Source organism: Helianthus annuus, chromosome 11, assembly GCF_002127325.2.
Source record: "Helianthus annuus cultivar XRQ/B chromosome 11, HanXRQr2.0-SUNRISE, whole genome shotgun sequence".
Classification (NCBI taxonomy): Eukaryota; Viridiplantae; Streptophyta; class Magnoliopsida; order Asterales; family Asteraceae; genus Helianthus; species Helianthus annuus.
Genome location: NC_035443.2, coordinates 73385733 through 73411681, shown reverse-complemented (window position 1 = coordinate 73411681; position 25949 = coordinate 73385733). Strand labels below are relative to the sequence as shown.

Below are 25949 nucleotides of genomic sequence, written 5' to 3'. Positions count from 1 at the left end.
GTGTCCCCATGATCCCTATAACTAACTATTTTGGCCCCTGAGTCTAACTCAACCCCAAACTCTGGTTAATTATTAGACACATGAGATGCACATGATGGGTATAATGGTAATTTTCCTCCCTTTTTATTCATTTTATAAAGAAAACCCATATCTTTCTTGAACAAAACTTCATCTCTTTCCTTCCCCAATTCACTTTATCAAAACCCTAGCCCCAACTTCCTATTTTTTTCTACACCCCACACCCCCCGGATCTCCTGACGCTTCCGGCGAAGCCGGCAACAGATTCCAGTGACGAATCGGGTCGGGTCAGGCCGTTTTTCCGGCTGCACCACTGTTACACACACACCTTGAAGGTTTTAGAGAGAGAGAGAGAGCTGCAAAGAGAGAAGCATCAGAGAGAACGAAGGGGAGAAGGGGAGCCGACCATCTCCGGCAATGTTTCCGGCGACAGCGCCGCCGTTCACGGAGGCGGAGGTGGTGATGGCAGTCGCGAGTCAAAAATGATGTTAGTTCTGATTCAGTATATGTTTTGGCTGATGTGTGGGTTCTGGGACCGATTCAGTTCTGATTGAAGATTATGATGGTTGAAGGTGATGGGTTCCGTCACCTGTTAGGTTTTTTTACCCATGGTGAAACTGGTTTTCTTGTATTTATGATTAAGAAACAAAATCAATTTAATATTAGTATTATTTCTACGCTTGCTGTACTACCTATTTTATTCTCTCATCTGGCTTTCTGTTTTGTTTGTGCTAAAAGATCTCACTTTCATAACTTTCGCTAATTTTGTTGATCAGCAAAGGCAATCTGATTCCTCATTCTTGTTTCGGCTTTGTAAACTCAGTTTTGGTTGGATTGATTACGATTTTTTATCACATTTTGTTTTCATCCCAAAATTATCTGCAGGTGTGGGTTAAAATGAAATCAGGAAGAAGGAGAAGTGATAAATTACCGTTATACCCATCATGTGCATGTCATGTGTCTAATAATTAACCATAGTTTGGGGTTGAGTTAGACTTAGGGGCCAAAATAGTTAGTTACAGAGACCATGGGGGCATATATGTTAAAAAATCTTATTTTGGGCTAATATAGTAAAACTGATATAACCACAGGGGCCAAAAACGTAATTTACTCTAATGTAATATTGAAACTTGAATAGTATTTCATGATGTTATTCTAGAAAGAAAGTTTTGGCTAACGCATAATTGTTACTTGTATCGGAAAAAATACATAACTGAACCATTAATTCTGTTTCGAATGCCTTTTTCTACGATGAATAAATCAATCTCGAGCACTCTCGGGCACCCACTCTCGAATGCCATTTTATTAATTGTTACTTTTACTCATACTGCTTTGCTGTAATATTTTACCACCTAAATTGTTTTAACTAATTACTTTTATTTGTGAGATTGTTTTGTTTTTCATAATAAATATCTAAATCGTTTTAGCAACCATTGGGAATTGAAATATATTATTTTTCATAATAAATATCTAAATCTTTTTAGCAACCATTGTGAATTGAAATATAAATTCTTTCTCAGTCAACCGTTGTGAGAACTCAACCAAAAATAAATAAATTAGGTATGACTCTTCTTACACATGTTGGATGACTACCAGACACTTTTGATATAATAATATTAACTGTATTAATTTAAATTTAAAAAAACAAAAATATTACAAATTTTACCAAATTCAAAAGAACAACACAGCTGCTACTTATGACTAAAAAAAGTCACCATTAGTACATAATGTTCACGGTTTCTGTCCGACCGGTCTGGTCCAGTCCTGAAAACATTGCGATCACAACTTATAAGGATCTTGGAGGTTTCTCCAACAAAGCAGAAAGGAAAACTTCATCTTTAGACTTGGGAGAAATGGCCCATCTGTGTTTCTTGTACCTGAACTGCAGAAACATGTACATATAATCATCCAAATCCTTCCGGTTGCAGAAGAACCGATCGACCCACAACAACCCGCCCGGCCGCAAGATCCGGTCCCAATCAAACAAAATGAAATCCATCAACTGCAGATCAATCCACCCATCCATAAACCCTGTTGTGTGAATCAAATCCATTGTGTTATCAAAAAACGGTAACCTTTGGTTCAAGGTCACATACAGAGGAATCAGACCTCTAAGCGCTATCATTTCGTTAAACGGGGCTCCAATGTTTAAAGCCGTCGTCACAATCGTCACATTATGCTCTCTCATTCTTGCAGCAAACGTCCCCGTGCCTATACCAAAATCGAGCCCTATCCTGATCTCCCCAGGCTTGACACTTAACGCGTCTTTGATCAAGATATCAGTTGGAAACGACGTGTTTGTGACCCATTTAAGCTTTTCCTTCTCCATCTCAAAACAATCTGTGCATTTCGAGTAACCCCGTTTAGGATTCTTGCTCGATAAGCACTCAAAGTTCCTACAAGCATAGTTGCTCCACCGCACGTTTCTTCCATCAGGTATCCTCCATAAAGATTCATTAATCGGGTAAGGCTTTTGATACAGCTTCGAAGCCCGAGTGAGACACCGTCTCCTTGGCAACGGGTCACAACCCTTGATCATAAGACTCTGCGCTACATTCCAATCATCTTTACAAAACGACCCGATATCATAATCCATATACACTTGAAGCTCTTTCTTAACCGACACACACCCATGCCCTATACTATTATATATCTTCTCACTCCCATATATATTCTTCTTCCCTACACGATTCTCCTTCGGGGTTATATACTTCCTAATTTCCTCCGTAACAAACGTGTTGATAAACGGATCCTCATTTGTCGTCCCATTTTCAACAGTGGGTAACCGAATCTGCCTAAGAGAGATATGAGCGCTATACAGAGGCTGAATCACCTCTTCTTCTATAAACCTTTTATACTCCAACATCGAAACATTCTTTATCGCCAAATCTTTAGTCTTTTCCAACCCTTGTACAGTCGATTCGAGCTTTTCCTGTAAGCTAAGCATTTTATCGAGCACCTCGTTGACACGCGCAGTAAGCGACATTACATCAAACCCTTCATAAACATCCTTAACCCCATAAAACTGCTTGCATATATCCTCATTATGCATGAAGAATCCAGCCGAATAAAACCTAAATAAGCTGGAAACACTTACGATTATGACTAACACTCCAAGAACAATCTGCATCATACCTAAAATTCTCCCTAATCTAAACTTTGGAAAGCAAGAAACCCTCATTTTAAATCCTATTTCACTTCAACTAAACAAAACAAAAAAAATCCCCAATTACTATAATCTAACAAAACGCTAATTGAACAATAGACATAATAATAATGATTTCTCTGAAGATGAAGGTTGTAAAAGTGTGATTAAATGTAAAGGGGGCTGAAATTGGGGCAGAAAAAGGGTGAAAAGTGGAGGGTTTTGCTTGAGATCCAACTCAAAGTAAAAACGTGAATGTGAAGCATGCTAAACGTGAAGATGAGAGAATTTAGGGATCTGAAATGGAATGGAATAGTTTATATACGCAGGAAGGAAGGAGGAATGGGTTGACTGAAAGAAAGAAAGAAAGAGGAGTGATGGTGGGTTAGGTTTACGAAGACCAGAAATCGGCTCATTTTGCGCTGAAACCAATTGGACGGTTGAAGATGCAATATAATAGTAATAATGCTTATGGTGGTTGAGTGTTGGATAAGTAACTGTCCCATGGGTTGCCGGAGTCAGACGGTTGCAGCGTCGGCGAGGTTTCCGGTGGGGGTGGTGGCCGGGAAATCACTATCTCAGGATTTGGAGGTGGGACAACCTTTTTCTGCTATTCATATTGAAATTCAAACAAAAAAAAAAACACCCTATTTTTATTTGTTTTGTTACTGGTACAATACCGACAACCGTTGTTGTAACTTACGTTAGTCAGTTATGATACATGCACTCATATATTATACTTTATGATAAAAAAATTATTTATGTACGTTAGTTAGTTAGTTATTTAGTTATGATACATGCACTCGTATATTATACTTGACGATAAAAAAATTATTTATGGCGATTTCATTACAAAAAAAGTAGTGTGAAAGTCGTGTAACACAATAAATATAATTAGTGTATTAGACCTATCGAAAACAATAAAACGAATATCGATACCAGCTCCGATAATACTAAAAGTAGTACCGATTTTATTTAGTTTGTACATGTTTCATTCATCATGGTATCGATAAAGTATTGGCACTCAATATAGTATATGATACATAGAAATACTCAATTGGCACTTCTTCTACTACCGGTGATAGTTCAACAACTTCCTTAACTACCTTCTTCGGCTCTATCACCTTTTCTAACTTAAGCCCATTATCAACAACACTCGTGCTCCTACCCCTTATAGTGAACACAATGTTCACATGAGTATTTGGGTTAACCTGGGTGGTGCTAGGGAATGTACCAGGAGGTCTATCTGTAAGTCTACTAGCCATCTCACCTACGATTCTTTCTAAGTTATGGAGAATTGCACCTTTGTTCCTAAACATCAGGTCAAACTCCTGATTCTTAATCTGTTGCTCCTGATATCTATTCTCACCCTGAAGGACATTAGATTCTAGCAATTGAACCTCTTTACGAACTCACTAATATCAGGTTGAACCTCACCTCCACTTTGTCCTTCACCAGGGCCTTGGAACAAACTCTAGCAGGGCTGAAATTCAGGGGGATTCCCGCTCCTCCTATTCGAGTTCTGGCGTGGCTGCCATCCAGAGTTGTAACTCTGACCTTGACTGAATTTTGGAAAAAACTCACATCCTCAGTAGAACATAAGGTGCAATCTAATGTATCATGTCCTCCCCTACACCTCACACCTAAAACACGTCTTAACATGCATATCCTTCATCACCTTCGTTAAAGACTCTACATGGGCCGCTAAAACAGTGCTAACATCTATAGTATGGATTCCTCTAGAGGCAATAGGAACACCCCCAAAGTTGAGCTTGGTATATGTACGAATGGCTAAGTCATCTATCATATCTAAACACTCCTCGGCGGTTTTGGTATTCATCATGTTACCACCGACTATGGTATCAAGGAGGCGTTTGGTTGCTTCAGAAACTCTATTGTATAATTTCTCTACAATCCTCCACGCCATGGTAAGGACACTAATTGAGAAGTGCCTTGAAATGGTCCCATGTCTCATAAAAAGATTCCCTCGGCTGCTCGGTAAAAGCGTAGATCAGGCTCCCAAGGCGAGCAATCTTAGTTGGAGGAATGTAAGAATTTCGTGTGAAGGTCAGTCCAGGTTGTAATGGATCCATGTGGGATGGATTCCAACCAAGCAGCGGCCTAACCAGTCAGAGAGAATGGAAATAGGCAACACTTGATGGCGCTTTCAGTAACACCATTAAGCTTGAAAGTGTCACCTACATTAGAGAATTTAGTGAGTGAGTTTGTGGGTCCTCATCACGAAGTCCATGAATGTGGGTCCTCATCACGAAGTCCATGAAACTGGACAGTCTGAGCCATGGTGTTAATCAGAAGGGGTGGGATGGTCAAGTTATTGGCTTCAACAGCGGGTTGAGTGATACTGGACCGGATGTGGGCCGGGGTGACATTTATCATACCAGCAACAGTTCTACGGGCAGCAATGTCTAAGTCATTTGGGGACCCTAAATTTTAGTTGGCTTAGGCGACGATGGAAATCGGATTTGGGCTCAGAGAATGGGGAATCTGAGGTGTGCCCAAAGAATGAGTATGCATAAGCTGAGAAGCAAATGACACGAATCACTAGAAGACTAGAAAGGAAACTAAACTAATTTTTTCGGTATTTTCAGGTTTTATATTTTTTTTCGATTTTTAATTTTTAACTAAAGAAAAACAAACTAATCTAAGAAAGCAATAAGGTGACTAAAATCCCCGACTTGGGTCGTCCTCGAAAGCGCTATGTGTCTCCTCGCAACGGCGCCAAAAACTTGATGTGTAAAATGTTTAATTAATTTATAAAACACCAAATTAAAATGGTCAGACTAACTTAATTAGACATAATCGGTAGTGCACCAGTTGTTATTTAGTAAAGTCGGTAAAACCGAGTATCAATCCAAGGACACAATGGCGTGACTCTCTATACTAAACCTCTATCAAGTCCTAGTCGGGTAGTGTTTAGTGGGTTTTCAGATTTCTATTAACTACTAAAATTAACTAAGAAAACATATACGAAAGCAGAGCAAACATAATACGAATTTAGGTGAATTCAGATGATGAGAAAATAGCTACCTAGGCAAGAATCATGTTAACTCAACACAGCTCTCGAAATTGGATAATTGAATTTGGCTACTGGGATCTTAAAATACACTAATCTAGACCTAAGACTGGCTGACTTTCCAAACAGGTCGCAATCTAGTATCTAAGGAAGTGCCTCATAATTTCTCTTAACCACCCTTTTTCGAGTGATATGCGTATGGCAGAATGATACACCCAAGTATATTATAACGTATCTTTTTATTTATACATTAGATTATAGACAAAATTGCAAAATCAACCTTTATGTTATACCTAAACTACACATCAAACCTTTCACTATGAAATCGGCCAAACCCAACCTTTATGTTCATGTTTTGGTACACCCTATAACCTTTACCACTAACGTCATCCAAAAACTCAGTTACATGCCCTCACATGTGATGCACATGAGGGGTTTACCATCTTCTTTTAATATTCACTTAATGATAGTCCAGGAAACGTCGAGTTTGACGGAGATCTATCAAGGAAACGTCGAGTTTGACGGAGTTTTGGTCCCGAGATGATCGGTTCGGTGATAAGAAATGACTAGAAGATAGAAACGACACTGAACAATCACTTATAATCTGGTTTATATTGATATATGAAAGTTACATACCCGTGAAACCAGTTGGACAACATCTCCCCATAGGGAACCAAAAGCTTGTCCAAATGGGAACCCCACATCCCTATTTATAGGCAACGCCTATCCGTCCGAATGAGCCTATGTCCGTCCGGATGGACTTTAACATTATAACACCTATTCGGATGGGGTTTGGACTGACCTGTTGTCCATCCGTCCGAGGATGGACATTGTTTCATACAATACCTTGTCCAACTTATCCTATTCTATACAATATTCAACACACCCCCTATCTAGCCTATTCGCATAGTGGCAGATATACAAAATATGCACCAACAGATTCCCCCTTGGTTGTCACTGTTGAATCGTCACATTGAAAACCTTGAGCTGTGTTTGAATATTCTGCAACTTCAACTTTCTGCAACTTCAATCAGGCATCTTGAAATCTTCAATAGATTCCCCCTTGATTGATGACCCAGGTTTGCTTTTGACAGTGTTATGCACAAATTCCCCCTGAAATGAATCTTCAGGTCTTTGTTTGCACAGTTCACGACTCCTCCTCTGATTTGCTAAACTGCAATTTTCACGAACAATCACCAACTTGAAACTAATCAATGCAGCAATCTCTTTTTTAGCTTTAACCACATCCGAGTCCAGTTTTTGATATGACATTTCAGCACCATCGATCTTGCATCCTCTTGCTTGATCTGAGTATGTACAAAAACTCAACCAGCAATTGATATAAACTTCAAATACCCGACTGGTTAATGTCAAATCTGTGATTACCCCTGAAAATCTGAAATCCTGTTTTCCGTGATCACTTTTAAGCACCTTTTGAATGATTGATCCATGTAAACAGTATTCTCCACAATCAGCAAATCTTCATCTGATAACGAATCATCTGGTAACGCGTTTAGAACTCAGAAATATTCATTCACGTTCAGATTCACATTCTTCCTCTTCAGTCACGATAATAGATGTATAGTCTTCTCCGCTAGTTCTGGCAGCAACTTAACCAACAAACATCTTCATTCCACTCAAACCCTAAGATGTCAATCTAACCCTGATCTGTAGAGTCTGAACTTCCTATAATCACAAAATTACGAATCCAGATCCTATGCATCTCCAGACAATCCTGAAGTCAGAACCACACGAATACTGTTACAGTGTCACGAATTTCAAAAATGCTAGAATTTTATCTGAAATTTTTATTCCCCCTCATTTTTGAAAATTCTGACGTCTTATCACTGAATTCCCCCTCAAATTAAGCAATCCAGTTCTTTCTGTTCTCTGAAAAACCTGACTATGCTGAAAATGTGACAATTTTTCCCCAAACGTTAGTTTTTCATCATTGCAGATTTTACGTTATGGCCCATAAATAGTCAGATAACCCAGATGATAAACGTTCTGCACCAGTATCATGACTACCCCACTAATTTCCACAATCTATGATCACATCATCAAATCTATTCGCTAAAGCCCCAGTCGGTGTCCCCGAACAACCCAGCTTGGTCGTTAAAAACTCGAAAAATTTTTCAATCACTAAATTTTTTCTAGAGACTCACCTCATCATTGCGATCAAAAAATGCCTTTCCAATAGACTGATTTTGGCATTAGTCCATCCGTCTGAATGGAGTAGGTCCATCCGTCGAATGGACTGATTTTGAAACGCGTAGACTTCATAACCCTGAATGTCCCCATCCGTCCGGATGTGTATATGGCCATCAGTCCGAATCTGTTTGAACATCTCAAGAACATTCTGAAACACATTTTTCAATCCAAAATCTTTATTTCTACGAATTTCATGATGAAATTTCACAGGGTTGTGCGAAAATCAATTCCGAATCAAATGATGTCTTCAATTTTCAAATTATATCCGTGAATTGACCTTCAATTTGATGTTTATCCGATGTTTAACGTCAAAACTCACTACACATCCAAAATTATTGAGCGTAAGTGATTCAATCAACTGTCAGATTGATTGAATCAGTACTGTAGCTCTGATACCATTTGATAGTCCAAGAAACGTCGAGTTTGACGAAGCTTTGGTCCCGAGATGATCGGTTCGGTGATAAGAAATGAGTAGAAGATAGAAACGACACCGAACAATCACTTATAATCTGGTTTCTATTGATATATGAAAGTAACATACCCGTGAAACCAGTTGGACAGCATCTCCCCATAGGGAACCAAAAGCTTGTCCAAATGGGAACCCCACATCCCTATTTATAGGCAACGCCTATCCGTCCGAATGAGCCTATGTTCATCCGTCCGGATGGACTCCATCTGTCCGGTTGGACTTTAACATTATAACACCTATTCGGATGGGGTTTGGACTGACATGTTGTCCATCCATCCGGATGGACTCCATCCGTCTGGGGATGGACATTGTTTCATACAATACCTTGTCCAACTTATACTATTCTATACAATATTCAACACACGCTCTATCTAGCCTATTCGCACAGTGGCAGACATACAAAATATGCACCAACACCTAATGTTATTTAAGTTATTATTTATTTTTTTATATAAACCACAAACAAATCAAAATGTTCTCATCTCCATCATTGGTTAACACCCCACACTTTCCGGTAGCCACTGTGACGACATCATTGTGGTTCATGAACTTCAAGGATATGTCGCTAAGTTATCTTCGCTCTCGTGTAACATCGAGTGGATGACGTCACTATCATTTCCTCCTCAAATTACAGATCGTATCCGTCAAAGTGTTGTGGAACAATCCAAACAGTATCTGACATATATCATGTGGCTTATGCTTAGAGATGTTGTGTTACGTCTACGTAACAGCAGATTCAACATACTTAGAGGTTTAGAAACCATTGACGAAGTAAAGATCAAACCTTCATCATTCCACCATCTCCCACAATACACCACCCTCACAACCGATTCACCACCGGAATCCCAAAATCCGGCAACTGATTAGCCGATTAGTGAGCCACATAAATCCGATGGTAGGATTTGGAATTCAGATTGAAGACAAGAAAGAGTGGGGGTTGGTGGGGAGGAGTAGTCCTGGATCTGGCCGGTGGTAGTTATGTAGGCGTAGCGGTGGTTGCCGGTGGTGTGTGGCGCCGTGGCGGTGGCTAGAAGCCATGGTGGCAGCGGCGGTGATTTCAAAGTTTAGAGAGAGATAAGAGTAAGGTGGAGGTGGGGTAGGTAATGTGGGTTATATAAGCATAATAATTAATATAAATACACATGGAAAATGGGAAATGACAATAATTGTAACGCTTCGCATTTCTAGACTTTCCTTATTTAGAATGTTGGATTCACATTTCCACTTTTAAAAACTTGTAATCGTATCATATTCGTATTTCATTTACAATTTTGTAACCCGAGACTTTAATCATAATGGAAAGTTCATTTTATACTCATACATGTTATACTTGTGTTATACGCAATTAATCATTGAATACGTGTTTATACGCAAAACTGAGACTCGAAATACTTGGAAATACTAATCATATGTGCACAACACTCTTACAATACTTGGATACACTTTGATTACCTAAAAATGAACTAAAATGCAAGTTTACAACATAAAATAACATAATTACAAAGTTCATGGGCCGAAAATGAACATTTTCAGACTAGACTCCCAAGCGCCACGCGGGAGAATCCAGGTCTTCCCCAGCGACGTGTGGGAGAGGTCAATCCGCAGCAGGTTACCGCCAGCTCATGGGTTGGTCCATTTTCCACCTCTTTTTACCTCCAATCACCTCCTCACTCATATAACAACCAATTGTTGAATACGTGTTTATACGCAAAACCAAGACTCGAAATACTTGGAAGTACTAATCATATGTGCACTACACTCTTACAATACTCAGATATACTTTGATTCCTCTAATCACCTCCTAACTCATTTAACACTGACCCTAATCAACCTCATTATAAATAGGAGCCATCATACACTCCTACACACTTTCCAAACACTTTAAACACTTCCAAAGCATCAAATTATCTCCATTTCTTCAAGTTCTTGGCAGATTGTAGTTTTGTTCAAATCAGTGAGTTTGAACATCTTTCTTCCTTCTTTCTCATGCTTTTCTTGCTACAAACCACTTGGATAACATCAAGGATTGTTACCCAATGTTCACCATGGTGAAACAATGTGGTACAACTCCATATTTGATGTCCAAAGTAGGTTATAAATTTTGTTTTCACAAAACTTTTACATTATGTTTGTTTCTTGTTTCATCTCGTGGGATTCTTGCATCAACGTTGCTCGTAATCATACTCATGGTTGTGGGGCTTATGCATGGTGGATTTCCAAAGATTAAAGGCCTAAAAACCTCACTTAGCTACTGTCCAAAAAGGTTCAAACAATCTTCAAAGTGTTGAGAGCAAATCCAAGCCTTCAATCCTCAAAACATTATAAGACTTGTGTTCTTGGCAAAGTGTGAACAAATGGAAGACTTGGCTTTCCAACTATGAGTCCACTACCTCAATTTCTTTATTAGTTACTTTATCTTCATATTACTATATCTTAAAGCAATTTCCAACAAAGTAACAAGGCTACATCACGTCCCCAAACACTTTTCATGTTTGGGATGCACGCATCTAGCTAGCTCACTTGGTTGTTTTAGATATAGTAATTTTATATTCTTATGTTCTTATGTTCCATGACCATCCGAATCATCATTGTGATGATTTGTGTATTGGTGAACATTCGGGTTAATGGATTCATCCAACGCATGCATGACCATACTTGATTAACTAACACTTGGACTACTAACAACTATATATATATATATATATATATATATATGGTCAGGATTTAGAGAGAACGGTGAAAAGTGTGAGAACGGTGAGAACGATTTTGGTGGTGACATGTGGCATTGATGTTAAATTACACTAAGGGGTAATATTGTCAAAAAAACCCACTCACATGAACTGGGTGTTCAAATAAAACGCAATAAAAACACCCAATTCAGAAAAAAAAACGCCATTAAAAATACCGAGTTAAAACGCCATAAAACACTCAAAAACTATTTTTTAAGCTATAATTTACAACAGCTCAAAAAACCATTTTTTGAACGCCATAAAACACTCAAAAGCTATTTTTTTGAGCTATAATTTACAACAGCTCAAAAAACCCATTTTTTTTGAGCCAGCTCTCCCAGTTAAAATGCCATAACAAAAAAAGCTATTTTTGAGCTATAAATTACAACAACTCAAAAAAACCATTTTTTTGAGCTAGCCAGTTAAAACGCCATGACAAAAAAGCTATTTTTTAGCTATAATTTACAACAGCTCAAAAAAACCAATTTTTTGAGCCATATAGCTCAAAAAATGTGCGTGTAAGTTTATTTGTGCTGATTTTTGTGCGGTTTATGTGTCTAACCGCCTAAATTAAAATTTTTTGAGCTCAGAAAATTCATAATTTGTACTGTAAAAACGCCATAAAATACCCAGTTCAGAAAAACGTCATGAAAAAACTTAGTTGAAAAAGCCATAAAACACTCAGTTCAGAAAAACGCCAAGAAAATATCTAGTTAAAACGCCATAAAAACACCTAGTTCAGAAAAACGCAATGAAAATAACTCGTCTAAAACGCCATAAAACACTCAGTTCAGAAAAACGCCATAAAACCCAGTTAATTTTTTTTTCGAAAAGTATATCAATAGTATACTCGTTGGAAAGATAAAAAACGATGAGTTTTATGGTGTAATTTTTTTTTGAAAAATAATCACGTATAAAAAAGTTATTTTCGTTTAAATATGATGGGGGAAAATGGCATGTAATTAGCATGTGCACCTTTGTTTGGATATTCCTATATTACCCCTTCTGGTAGTTCCAAGACCCCTATTAGTTACAAAAATGCCACCGCATCAATCCATCAATCTCAGCCACAAACCCCTAAGATCTTGTGGCTGAGAATTGTTCTCACCGTTCTCACACTTTGAGGCGTTCTCTCCTGATCCTGTTTCTATATATATATATATACATATGTATATATATAACTACAAATTAACCAAATCTAAGACACTAACCAATCCATGGTTTGATGTTATGAGGAACATGGTAAAATTATTTTGATTGAACTCCTTGAAACTTGGACTTCCAATAGGCAGACTTACGCCTATGAAGAACACTACACTATGGTGTCCAAATTCGGGAATTTCGTCAAAGATAAGTTGTATGTATTTTGATATTAGATAAACATCTTGCATTTTGCATTCCAAATCCGAACTTCATCAAACTCATACCTCGTTCATCCATGTAAGATAACTCGGCGGTCCTCTAATCACTCAGCGCATTAACTCATGTTCGTGGAAATTACTACGCAAATCGTGAGTATACTCGATCTCATTTACCGTTTTATACACTTTGGGTGCAATATGTACACAATATACAAATCACATATTCACGATTAAACTTATTCTCATTAACACTCTATCCGTTAAACACATGATACTTGTTATATTTTTGTTAGAGTTAACATCCGTTTTGCTCCTTGTGGTTTGGTCGTTTTAATGGTTTTGCACCAATCCTTTAAAAATAGCCATTTTACTCCCTGATCTATTTAACTTATCTCTATTTCACTCCACGCCTGTCATGGCCCCCGGCTCGGTTTTACCCGTTTTAGGAGCCGCGGGACAGAAACCCGTGGTAATCATTATGTTGGCAGCGGAATTTTTAACAGGATCTTTTTAAAACTTGAAAATGCTCAATTTATTTTATTTCATAGTTCTGGACAAACCCCGTAATTTACAATAAAGGGAATTTCACGAGGAAATCCTTGATTTTACAAAACATGTTTATTTATTTTATTGAGCCACTACTTCAAGCTTGTTGGTGCTCCGAAGCACTTTCCCTTGATTACAGTAGGTCACCTGAAACATGTTTTAAAAAGGTTTTATCAGCAAGGAAATACTGGCGAGTCGTTCAAGTTGCACAAAACGACACATTGTTATAATATACAGTGTTAAGGGTGATTACAATGTTTCTATCAACCAATTACCCCAAATCGGTATTTGTCACTTGACAATGTCTGTGACTATGGTCAGATCACCCATTGGCTACCCCGATGTCCAATGGTGACGAGTATCAAGTAATGTATACAAAACCCCACATACCGGCAGTAATTAAAGATTACAAAGACTTAATCCCTGTAATTATAACTTTAAACATAAATAGGGTTTTGGAAATAATTTGGTAAAAAGATAATGACTCACATTGCAGATTTAAACGGGCAGCGTTTAGCCTACTGATTTTAGGCTGGTTAACCTAATTCAAATAACAATGCACACAAAAACTAGGTCAGTAACTTAATACAACTTTTACGACAACTCACGAGATTCAAAACCTTCACGATGAATGACAAAGTATTGCCCAAATACGGGCAGCACTTAAACATCCATCGGATTGGTTTTTATCGATCGGACATTAAATCGTAGCAGTGATCGAGTTATTACCCTGTTATCGCGGTAGAATTTCGTGCTGTGTGTGTGTGTTTTGAAGTAAACAGATGATATCTTAACGAAGAAAACGAGTTTTTACGTCGAACCAACGCCAAACTTTAAGTGCCACACCCCTCTATTTATACTGAAAATTGGGCTCCCTCGCGTGGCGCGAGGGCCTGTCGCGTGGTGCGAGGGCTCCCCTTCTAGCATAGGGTTGCCTCGTGTATTTGTAGCTTAGCTGTATTCCATATAGTGCTTCGAACGGGGCAACTTCGATGCTTGAATGGTAACTATTATTATAGGAGAATTCAATTAAAGGTAAATGGTTGTCCCAGTTTCCACCAAAATCTATTACACATGCCCTGAGCATGTCTTCCAGGGTTTGAATCGTCCTTTCACTTTGCCCTTCTGTTTGGGGATGGTAAGCTGTACTTAAATTTAATCGCGTCCCCGTGGCTTTTTGGAAACTTGTCCAGAAATGTGAAGTAAAACGACTATCTCTATCCGATACAATGGAGAGTGGAACTCCATGTAAGGATACTACTTCGTCTACATATAATTTTGCTAACCTTTCCATGCTAAAGGTTTCTTTCATGGGTAGAAAATTAGCTGATTTGGTTAATCGATCCACAATTACCCAATCGCATCATTACCTTTCCTAGTTTTAGGTAACTTAGTAACAAAATCCATTGTTAGTAGTTGCCATTTCCAAACAGGCATTTCTAATTGTTGGAGTAACCCTGAAAGTTTCTGGTGTTTTGCCTTAACTTGTGAACAAGTTAGACACTTAGATACATATCTAGCTATGTCCTTTTTCATTCATGTCCACCAGAAGTTGTTTCTTAAATCTTGGTACATCTTATTATTACCAGGGTGCATGGTATACCTAGATTTATAGGCCTCCTCTAAAATCTTATTTTTTAAGTTTCCTTGCTTAGGTACCCAAATCCTTTTCTTGTGGAATCTCCAAATTCCATCAGCTCCTTGCTCCAATTCCTTTATTCTCCCTTTCATTCCTTCAGCATCATCCTTGATTCTTGTTTCTTGGATATTTTTCAGTTGTTCCATTAAATCTAACTGTAGATTTAATCTAAGAGCACGAACTCGCTTTTGCTTTTCATGATACTTACGACTTAGGGCATCTGCAACTACATTTGCTTTTCCTTCGTGATATTGAATATCACAGTCGTAGTCACTTAAAATTTCCATCCATCTTCTTTGCCTCATGTTTAATTCTTTTTGCCCAAATATGTACCTTAAGCTTTTATGATCTGTATAAACGGTAAACTTGCTTCCATACAGATAGTGTCTCCAAATTTTAAGGGCAAAAATTATCGCTCCTAATTCTAAGTCATGAGTCGTATAGTTGTCTTCGTGCTTTTTCAATTGCCTTGAGGCATACGCAATTACCTTCTTGCGTTGCATTAACACACATCCTAATCCTAGTTTAGAAGCATCACAATAGACTTCAAAATCTTCTGTTCCTTCTGGCAGGGCTAGAATTGGGGCGTTTGTTAACTTTTGCTTTAAAATCCTAAAGGCCTCCTCCTGCCTGGGTCCCCATTCAAACTTTACGGCTTTACAGGTTAGCTTAGTTAAGGGTACAACTATCTTGGAAAAATACTTAATAAAACGCCTATAGTACCCAACTAATCCTAGAAAACTTCTAACTTCCGTAGCTGATTGCGGAACCCTCCATTTGGTGATCGCATCTTGATGTGCGTGAAGTGTGTTATATTTTTGATGTATATTTTAAGCCCTTTTTACACTTTTAGCCAAGTTTTAAATTTATAAAACACGATATTTACTAACACTAAACACACATATGGGCAAGTGCACCCATCGTGGACGTAGTATAGTGTTGGTAAGATACCGAGGTCGTCCAAGGACACAAGAGCTTTTAGTACCGGTTTATCCTCAACATCTAATCAAATCAAAATGTTAGAAAAGATTTTTAAACTAAGAAAATAAAAACTAACTAAATGCTAAAAAATAAAAATAAAATAAAAACAGATAGACAAGATGAATCACTTGGATCCGACTCGTGTATTAGTATAACCTTTGATTATTTTCGCACTTTTTCACTTGTTTAAGAGATTATCTTAGTTATTGTAGTAGGCCCCTCTTTTGAAGGCGACGTTACCCTCAACCCAGTAGTTTGAGTCAGCAAGGATACAATCCTAAAGGGTTGGATTATTGGAAGATAATGAATTAAGTTATTAATGCAAATTATGGTAGGCCCCGCTTTTGGCGGTGACGTTACCCTCGACTAAGTAGTCTGAGTCAGCAGGGATACAGTCCTAAATAGCCGGGTTATAATATTAATAGTAGTTAACTTATGAGGGGGTCAAAGAGTTTGGATCCCCGCCATCCAATACCTATGGGCATTGAAGGAGATCCTACTAAATTTGACCCAGGTCCCTTGCAGGACCTCTAAACGCTGAACAAGGGCAAGACCTTACCAAACCGTTCCCTTAACCCCCGACCAGGTAGCCAACATACCTCCATATAGACTGTGGAGATATGAATGGTGAAAATCTTTTATTTTATATAGACAGTAAAATAATGCCAAGACCCCACGGACAAACGATAAGGAAAGATCACCTTCAACATAAGCAACTAGTTATTAAAGTCATTAATACAAAACCAAATAAAAAGTGCAAAAGATTAAAAATAAAAAGTATTATACTAAACACTTGTCTTCACCAAGTGATGTAAGAGACTTAGGCAAACATGGCCTTGATTGTCAAGAACTCTTACGATCAATCTTGGATCCCGAGACGACTCACACACTCTATGATGGACAATGGATGATGGTGGAGGATGATGGTGTTATGGTGGTGGTGGGTGGTGGATGAAGTGTGAGAGAGGTGGTGTGCCAAGGGATGAGTTGCAATGAAACCAAACACTCCTATTTATAGGCTGAACAGAAGGCTGGACACGGCCCCGTGTCCGCTGGACACGCCCCCGTGCCTGTCTGACACACTCTCTCTCTTCATTAATTGTAATTCGCAATTACAATTAATGCGCCTGCTGTACTTTCGCCACGCCCCCGTGTCCGCTGGACACGGCCCCGTGGTGGGCAATAGAAGCTTCTATAGGTTTGTCTTTTCTGCTGCTTCTTGGGCACGGCCCCGTGCTGGCTGAGCACGGGCGTGTTCAGTCTTCTGTCTTCTCTATTTTGCTTGGGAGGATGCCGTTGAGGGGTCGGGCAATCCACTTATGTTCCTTTTCTTGTATTTATGTTAGATTTAGCTGTCTTTTTGCTTCTTTTGTGAATTTGAGCTCATTTAATCCTGAAAATACAAAAGGAAGACAAAAGCACTCTTTTTCCAACATTAGTACTTAAAAAGGGTTAGTTTTATGCCTTATTTGATGTATTTTATATGTTGCATTTTACACACATCAAATTCCCCCACACTTGTACTTTTGCTTGTCCTCAAGCAAAACTCTTTAATATGTGGCTTACACTCCCAAATGGAATGGCTAGAAGAGAAGGTTTTGGCTTGTCATAGAGTGTCGGGAATCCAAGATTTTTTTGGCTTTTATTTTTATTTATTTACAATCCTATTCGTTATGATTTATTTAGAACGTTTCATAAGATAAATTACTTATTTGGGCATAACATGCCTTTTTTTAAAATTCCATTTATATACAAGTTCACATACCTCACGTGAGAAATCACTCACACTCGGCCGAAGGTGTATTTTTAGTGAATCACTCGAGAGCGGCATGGAACTTATTCCTACCATAAGCTTGCCAAGCAATCAATCCTCCTCCTTTTTAACTTGTTACCTTTGTAAATATCAAGAGGACTTTTTGGGTAAAGGCTTGGGCTAAAGGTGGGTGAATGGGTTAGTGGTTAGTAGAAAAGGGCGAAAAGCGTAAAAAGCGTCGGTTTTCATAAAACATTTTGTTTTAGTGACTTTTTATTTTTTAGTGAAGTATTTCTTCAAACAAGCTTTTTGTTTTAAGAGCTTTGTTTGTTTATTTCAAACTTCATCATCATTTTTTTTAGTCACACGAAAACCGAGCTTGTTACTAAAATAAAGGGTAAAATAAAAAGGGTTTTGGTGGGTAAAAGGGTTTTTAGGGTAAAGAAATGAAAGGTTTAGGCTCAAAGGGGTTAACTAGGGGGAGTTTTTAGGTGGGTGAAAAGAAAATTGAAAATAATGGTTTTGAAAGAAAAAGGGTTAGTCCTAATGCCTCCATCATTTACTTACTTGGGTTTAAGTTGGTAAGGACCGGGAAGGAATCGTCGTGGCAAGTTCTAGAGTCGTAAGAACCAAGCGGCTATTCACACAAGAAACGAAAAATGAGCATTTAGTCTAAAGATGTGTATTTGTATGCTCAATAAAGGCTCAAAACTCACTTTTTGTGGGAATGGGTTTTTCTATGTGATCAAGTATATATAATCAAATTTTAACTCAAGCTTGTCATGCCGTTTCGTAATTTTCGTATGTTGGTTCTTTTTATCACGACGCTATTGGTTGTAAACTTGTAAAAATATAACCTTATTAATCTTAGAATTCCCAACTTAAACTTTAGACAAGTAAAGAAAAATTGAAAATTTTGAAAAAATTTGGGGTGATTAGCGGTTCCAATAGAGTTTTGTGTAAGGCTTGTTTTTAAGACTTACAAAATTTCAAGGTTTTAGCATCCCCCCACACTTAAATTACACATTGTCCTTAATGTGTCCCAAAAATAAATTTTTAGGTTGATTAGATGTGTAATATGGTGTTAAAAGCAAAGATTTTATGTTACTGGCAGTCCGGACACGGCCCCGTGGGGACCGGACACGGCCCCGTGTTCAGGTGCCAGTAACGAAAATTAAAGAAAAGAAACAGAAGCCTGGACACGGGGGCGTGTCTGGTGAACACGGCCCGTGTCCAGTTACCTGAACTGGGCGTTTTTCTGCAGGGGGTTCAGCACGGGGCCGTGTTGGTTGGACACGGCCCGTGTTGAACCTTCTGTATTGGAGAAATTGATGTCGGGTTGCCTTGTTCTTGTGCATGGGGTCATGTTTCTCGTTCCCCTTTTCATCCTTTACCACCATGAGTGTGTTTTATTCCTGCAAATTAAAACTAAAAGATTAAACTAAACTAAGGATAGTTCCGCGGAATGCCTCCGTGGTGCGCCACGTTTATAAGGGTCCTTGGCTAGACCCAATGTGAGGTTATATATTTTCTGAGTGGGATGTTTGGCTTCCCATGTTGCACCGTCGGAGAGCAGCATCCAAACTCGAATCAATAACCTTCATGTAGTTGATCGGGTCGTCGTCCTCTATTCTCTTCCCAACCCCGAATTTTACTTCATCATCTCCGTACCTTAGGGTGAGTGTTCTGTTATTCATGTCTACCACTGCTTGTGCGGTGGCGAGAAATGGTCTCCCTAATATGAGGGGGACTTCGGTGTCTTCTTCCATATCGAGTATGACAAAATCTGCCGGATAGACAAATTTGTTTACCTTTACTAGGACGTTTTCGATGACACCTTGCGGGAATTTGACGGATCGATCAGCAAGTTGTATGCTCATTTTTGTAGGACTCGTTGTTCCTCGGCCGAGTCTTTTAAACATTGATGAAGGCATGAGGTTAATGCTAGCCCCAAGGTCGGCTAGTGCATTACGAAAGGGGGAGTCCCCGATCGAGCAGGGAATCGTGAAGCTTCCAGGATCGATTTTCTTTTGGGGAAGTTTGTTGAGTACGAGGGCAGAGCATTCTTCGCCTACGTTAACTAATTGAAAGGTTTCAATTTTCTTTTTATGAGTGAGGAAGTCCCTCATAAACTTAGAGTATTCGGGCATTTGGGTTAGGACATCAATAAAAGGAATATTGACATGCAATTGTTTTAATAGACTTTCGAATGTAGATGCTCACAATGCTCGTCCTGACTCTTGGAATAAATAAGTATACCGTCGATGAAAACAATTACGAATTTATCCAAATACGGTTTACAGATCCTATTCATCATGTCCATAAATGCTGCCGGAGCATTTGTAAGTCCAAAAGGCATAACTGTAAACTCGTAGTGACCATACCTAGTTCTGAAAGCAGTTTTAGGTATGTCTTCTTCTTGTACCTTCAACTGATGATATCCGGAGCGTAGATCTATCTTAGAAAAATATCTAGCTCCCTGAAGTTGATCGAAAAGATCATCAATCCTAGGCAATGGGTATCGATTCTTAATTGTAACCTTATTCAATTCCCTATAATCGATACACATTCTCATCGAACCATCTTTCTTTTTGACAAACAACACTGATGCTCCCAAAGGGGATGAACTAGGTTGTACAAATCCTTTGCTTAATAATTCAACTAACTGCTTTTTCAATTCTAGCATTTCGGTGGGTGCTAACCGATAAGGTGTCTTGGCTATCGGTGTAGTTCCAGAAATTAGATGAATTCTAAATTCTACTTCCCTATCCGGAGGTAATCCTGGTAGTTCTTCTGGAAATACATCCAGGTATTCTGATACTACTGGAATGTCCTTAAGTTCTTTACCTTTTGTATTAACAACTACCGAAACTATATATGTTATTCCTTGTTTTCTTGAATAACTGGCCACATTCATTACTGAAATAAATTTCATTGGCTTCCGTGGTTTATCCCCTGTAACCATAATTATTTCTCCTGTGGGTGTATGAATTTCTATGGAATTCTTATCAAAGAGGATTCGCGCATGGTTGGCTACTAACCAATCCATTCCTAACACAACATCGAATCCAGCTAAATTCATAGGTAACAGGTTTGCAGAAAATTTATGGCCTGAAAGTTCTATCCTACCTTCCTGCCAAACTTGATCTAGGTTAACAGAGTTACCGTCTGCTGTTTCTACTGTATAAATCTGCCTAAGTTTGGTTAAAGGTAGCTTAAGAGCTTGGCAGAATGAAGTATTTATAAAACTTTGGTTTGCACCAGAGTCAAATAATACTTTCGCATAAACGTCATGAACTAGAAACGTACCTGCTATCACATCCGGAATCAGATCTGCTTCTTGGGTTGTCAGCTGAAAAGCTCTTGCATTCTTTTTGGTAGATCCTTCTGCAGGTTTAGCCTTGTTGTCAGCTGGTTTGATCAGTTTAGGGCAGTCTGGTCTAAAATTTCCACCTTCTCCACAATTGTAGCAGACCTTTGTTTTCTTCCTGCATTCTTCCTCTCGGTGCCTTACAGCTTTGCAGAAATTGCAGACTTCGTTACATTTTCCAAAATGTTTCTTTTTGCAGTTTCTGCAAAACGGCGGGTAGAAGATTGCCCAGTTCCCTTTCTTTTAAAGTTGTTATTAGCCACACGAAATCCCCGGGTAATCTTTTGGGCTAACTCCTTTTTCCTATTTTCTTCTCGCGTACGCACCAGCCCGTCAGTCAGAGTGTTGGCTAACTCCACTGCATCGTCAATTGTACTGGGTCTCGCAGCTTTGACGATATCACGAATCTCGCTAATTAAACCCCAAATGTAGCGAGAAATAAGTACCGGTTCTAGCGAAGCCAGAGTAGGCACAATTCAAGCATATTCAAAAAACTTCGAAGCATACCCTCGACAATCAACATCCACCATTCGGTGGCTCAGGAATTTATTTGCCATTTGTTCTTTTTCATATTCAGGGCAAAAATTCCTTTCCACCAATTGCTTAAATTCTTCCCAACTCATGGCATAGGCCATGTCACTTCCCTTGGCTTGCAATACCGTATTCCACCATTCCAATGCCTCTTCCTTGAAAAGGTGAGAAGCATACATAACTTTATCTTCCTCTGCGCATTTACTTATTTTAATTACTGCTTCAGTTTTTTCTAACCAATGTAGTGCGGCTGTCGCCCCTTCATCGCCTGCAAATTCAGCTGGTTTACAGGCAGGAAATTCCTTGTAAGTGCAACCAGGTGTTGCAACTTTCATTTTCTTGAGTACCGGGGCTTGAACCACATTATTATCATTGTTATTGCCTCCATTTATACTATTACTGAAATTATTGTCGCACGTGCGTTTACTGGGGTTGGCTTGTGAAGGCTCAACAGGACTTTTAACAGCAGCGACGATTACCGGGATAGCGTTAGCTATTCCCTGAGCGACAATATTTTCTATATCTTGCCGATTTAGAAAGTGGTCTTCATTATTGTGTTCTGATTGATTAACTTCATTAACCAGTTCATTAACAGCGTGTTCCATCTGAATATCTATCAATTATTAATTATTACAGGCTAATATTTAGTATAACCATTCAGGTACAACTGCACAAACAGAAAAATGGCAAACATTGCGACTTATATATATATATATATATATATACATGTCTATTACAAATTACAACTGAAATTCAAAATATACTAGGGGTTGTGCATTCATAATTTATTTTAGTCTATCTAGGAATATTATGTTCAGCATGCTTTTATATAAGGTTTATTCTATCTTCTCTTACTAAGTTGTTTATCTAATGGGTAAAGTTCCTTTAAAGTTTCTGGCTCATAGATGATTATGGGTGCTAGTACTGGGTCAGGGTGTTGAGATATAAGATAATTTATAAACTTTTCTGGTTGAGATCTAATTTCATTGGTTGGTCCGGGTTTCGCAGTTTAACTTAATTAAAAGTTAACACTTACTGCGGTAGTGGCTAACATATAGAGATTTGCCCATTGTTCATCTAATTCATTTTCCCATGGTGGGTTACTGCCTATTTCCTGAGTTTCCTTATTAATCATCACTCCATTTGGTTGTGACTTCTTTATTTTCTCTTGACTTTTTCTAATAATCCAATTTCTTTTCTTAGTGGTAAGTGGTTTCTCAAACTGTGCCTTACGAATAAATATTCCTTCCTCAGTATCTGCTGAGTATCTTGAGGAATTTTCTTGAAATGAGGTTCCCTTATCTTTTGGTGAACTATCTAATTGACGATAGAAGTCCGAAATTTTTTACGTACCCATACTGTAAACTAACAAATAGTTAAATAACACAAAAACACATAATCACATAAGGTATTTCCTAACACGGAGTTTTAGAATTTAAGTGTCAGCAGAACACTTCTTTGGCTTAAATCAGTGGCTCTGATACCACCTTTTTCTGTCACGGCCCCCGGCCCGGTTTTACCCGTTTCAGGAGCCGCGGGACAGAAACCCATGGTAATTATTATGTTGGCAGCGGAATTTTTAACAGGATCTTTTTAAAACTTGAAAATGCTCAATTTATTTTATTTCATAGTTCTGGACAAACCCCGTAATTTACAATAAAGGGAATTTCACGAGGAAATCCCTGATTTTACAAAACATGTTTATTTATTTTATTGAGCCACCACTTCAAGCTTGTTGGTGCTCCGTAGCACTTTCCCTTGATTACAGTAGGTCACCAGAAACATGTTTTAAAAATGTTTTATCAGCAATGAAATATTGGGGAGTCATTCAAGTTGCACAAAACGACACATTGTTATAATATACAGTATTAAGGGTGATTACAATGTTTCTATCAACCAATTACCCCAAATCGGTATTTGTCACTTGACAATGTCTATGACTATGGTCAGATCACCCATTGGCTACCCCGATATCCAATGGTGACGAGTATAAAGTAATGTATACAAAACCCCACATACTGGCAGTAATTAAAGATTACAAAGACTTAATCCCTGTAATTATAACTTTAAACATAAATAGGGTTTTGGAAATAATTTGGTAAAAAGAGAATGACTCACATTGCAGATTTAAACCGGCAGCGTTTAGTCTACTGATTTTAGCCCGGTTAACCTAATTCAAATAACAATGCACACGAAAACTAGGTCAGTAACTTAATACAACTTTTACGACAACTCACGAGATTCAAAACCTTCACGAAGAATGACAAAGTATAGCCCAAATACGGGCAGCACTTAAACATCCATCAGATTGGTTTTTATCGATCGGACATTAAATCGTAGCAGTGATCGAGTTATTACCCTGTTATCACGGCAGAATTTCGTGCTGTGTGTGTGTTTTGAAGTAAACAGACGATATCTTAATGTAGAAAACGAGTTTTTACGTCGAACCAACGCCAAACTTCAAGTGCTTTTTTGTGGGACGCTTGTAAAAGTGGGTCCTAAAAAACTATTTAATAGGACTAATGAACTTTTTGGGTCCTTTTATAATATACTCTACTAAACCGGTGTCCTGAAAACCTATTTAATAGGATGGATGATTTTTTAGGGTCCTATTATCATATAATTTAATAGGACCCTTAAAATGTAGATCCTAATAAAGTACTTTATAAGACATTTAATTGTTAGTGTCCCATTATGTGGTACTGTATTAGGACACTTGATCATCTGGGGTCCTATGATAACATAACTTAATAGGACACATTGTAGTTAAGTCATAAATGTTCAGTGTTATAGGACCCTTTCTAGTCGAAGTCATATTAGAACTTAACTTAATAGGACACTTGACACTTGGGTCTTATAACTTTAAACTTTATAGGACGCTTAATCATTGTGGTGTTATTATAATACACCGTAATAGGACACTTGATATTTAAGTCATAAAACATTAGTTTTATAGGACGCTTATTTGCTAGAGTTTTATTATAATATAACTTAAAAAGACACTTGACACTTGGGTCTTATAAATTTAACCTTTATAGGACGCTTAATCATTGTGGTGTTATTATAATACACTGTAATAGGATACCTAATATTTGAGTCATAAAACATCAGCTTTATAGGACGCTTATTCGCTATAGTTCTATTATAACATAACTTAATAGGACACTTGACACTAGGGTCTTATAACTTTAACCTTTATAGGACACTTAATCATTATGGTGTTATTATAATACAGCGTAATAGGACACTTAATATTTGAGTCGTAAAACATAAGTTTTATAGGACGTTTATTCGCTAGAGTTTTATAATAACACTAGGTTATTGACCGGTGAATGGTGGTGGTGGCCGGTGAGTGATGGTGTTGGTGGTGGTGAGTGGTGGTGGTGGTGGTGAGTGGTGGTGGTGGTGAGTGGTGGTGGTGGTGAGTAGTGGTAGTGGCCGGTGGTGGTGGTCGGTGGTGGTGGCCGGTGAGTGGTGGTGGTGAGTGGTGGTGGTGGTGAGTAGTGGTGGTGGTCGGTGAGTGGTGGTGGTGAGTGGTGGTGGTGAGTAGTGGTGGTGGCCGGTGGTGGTGGCCGGTGAGTGGTGGTGGTGAGTGGTGGTGGTGGCTGGTGGTGGTGGTGAGTAGTGGTAGTGGCCGGTGGTGGTGGCCGACGGTGGTGGTGAGAGGTGGTGGCCGATAGTGGTGGTGGCCGGTGGTAGTGGCCGGTGGTGGTGGTGGTAGTGAGTGGTGGTGGCCGGTGAGTGGTGGTGGTGGTGGTGAGAGGTGGTGGTGGCCGGTGGTGGTGGTGGCCGGCGGTGGCGGTGGTCGGTGAGTGGTGGTGGTGAGTGGTGGTGGTGGTGGTGGTGGTGAGAGGTGGTGGTGAGTGGTGGTGGTGGCCGGTGAGTGGTGGTGGTGGTGGCCGGTGAGTGGTGGTGGTGGTGGTGAGTAGTGGTGGTGGCCGGTGAGTGGTGGTGATGGTGAGTGGTGGTGGTGGCCGGTGAGTGGTGGTGGTGAGTGGTGAGTGGTGGTGGTGAGTAGTGGTGGTGGCCGGGGATTGTGGTAATGAGTAGTGGTGGTGGCCAGTGAGTGGTGAGTGGTGGTGGTGAGTGGTGGTGGTGGTGATGAGAGGTGGTGGTGAGTGGTGGTGGTGGCCGGTGAGTGGTGGTGGTGGCCGATGAGTGG

General features: G+C 39.0%; 1 protein-coding gene and 1 pseudogene across 1 annotated transcript; both read right to left on the bottom strand.

Moving 5' to 3' along the window:
* Positions 1-1604: 1604 nt before the first annotated feature.
* On the bottom strand, positions 1605-3826 carry LOC110890471. Its single transcript, XM_022138083.2, has one exon. The coding sequence runs from the start codon at positions 3197-3199 to the stop codon at positions 1805-1807; it is 1395 nt and encodes a 464-aa protein (XP_021993775.1). The 5' UTR covers positions 3200-3826; the 3' UTR covers positions 1605-1804.
* Positions 3827-7223: 3397 nt separating this feature from the next.
* On the bottom strand, positions 7224-25817 carry LOC110888392 (annotated as a pseudogene).
* Positions 25818-25949: the final 132 nt, after the last annotated feature.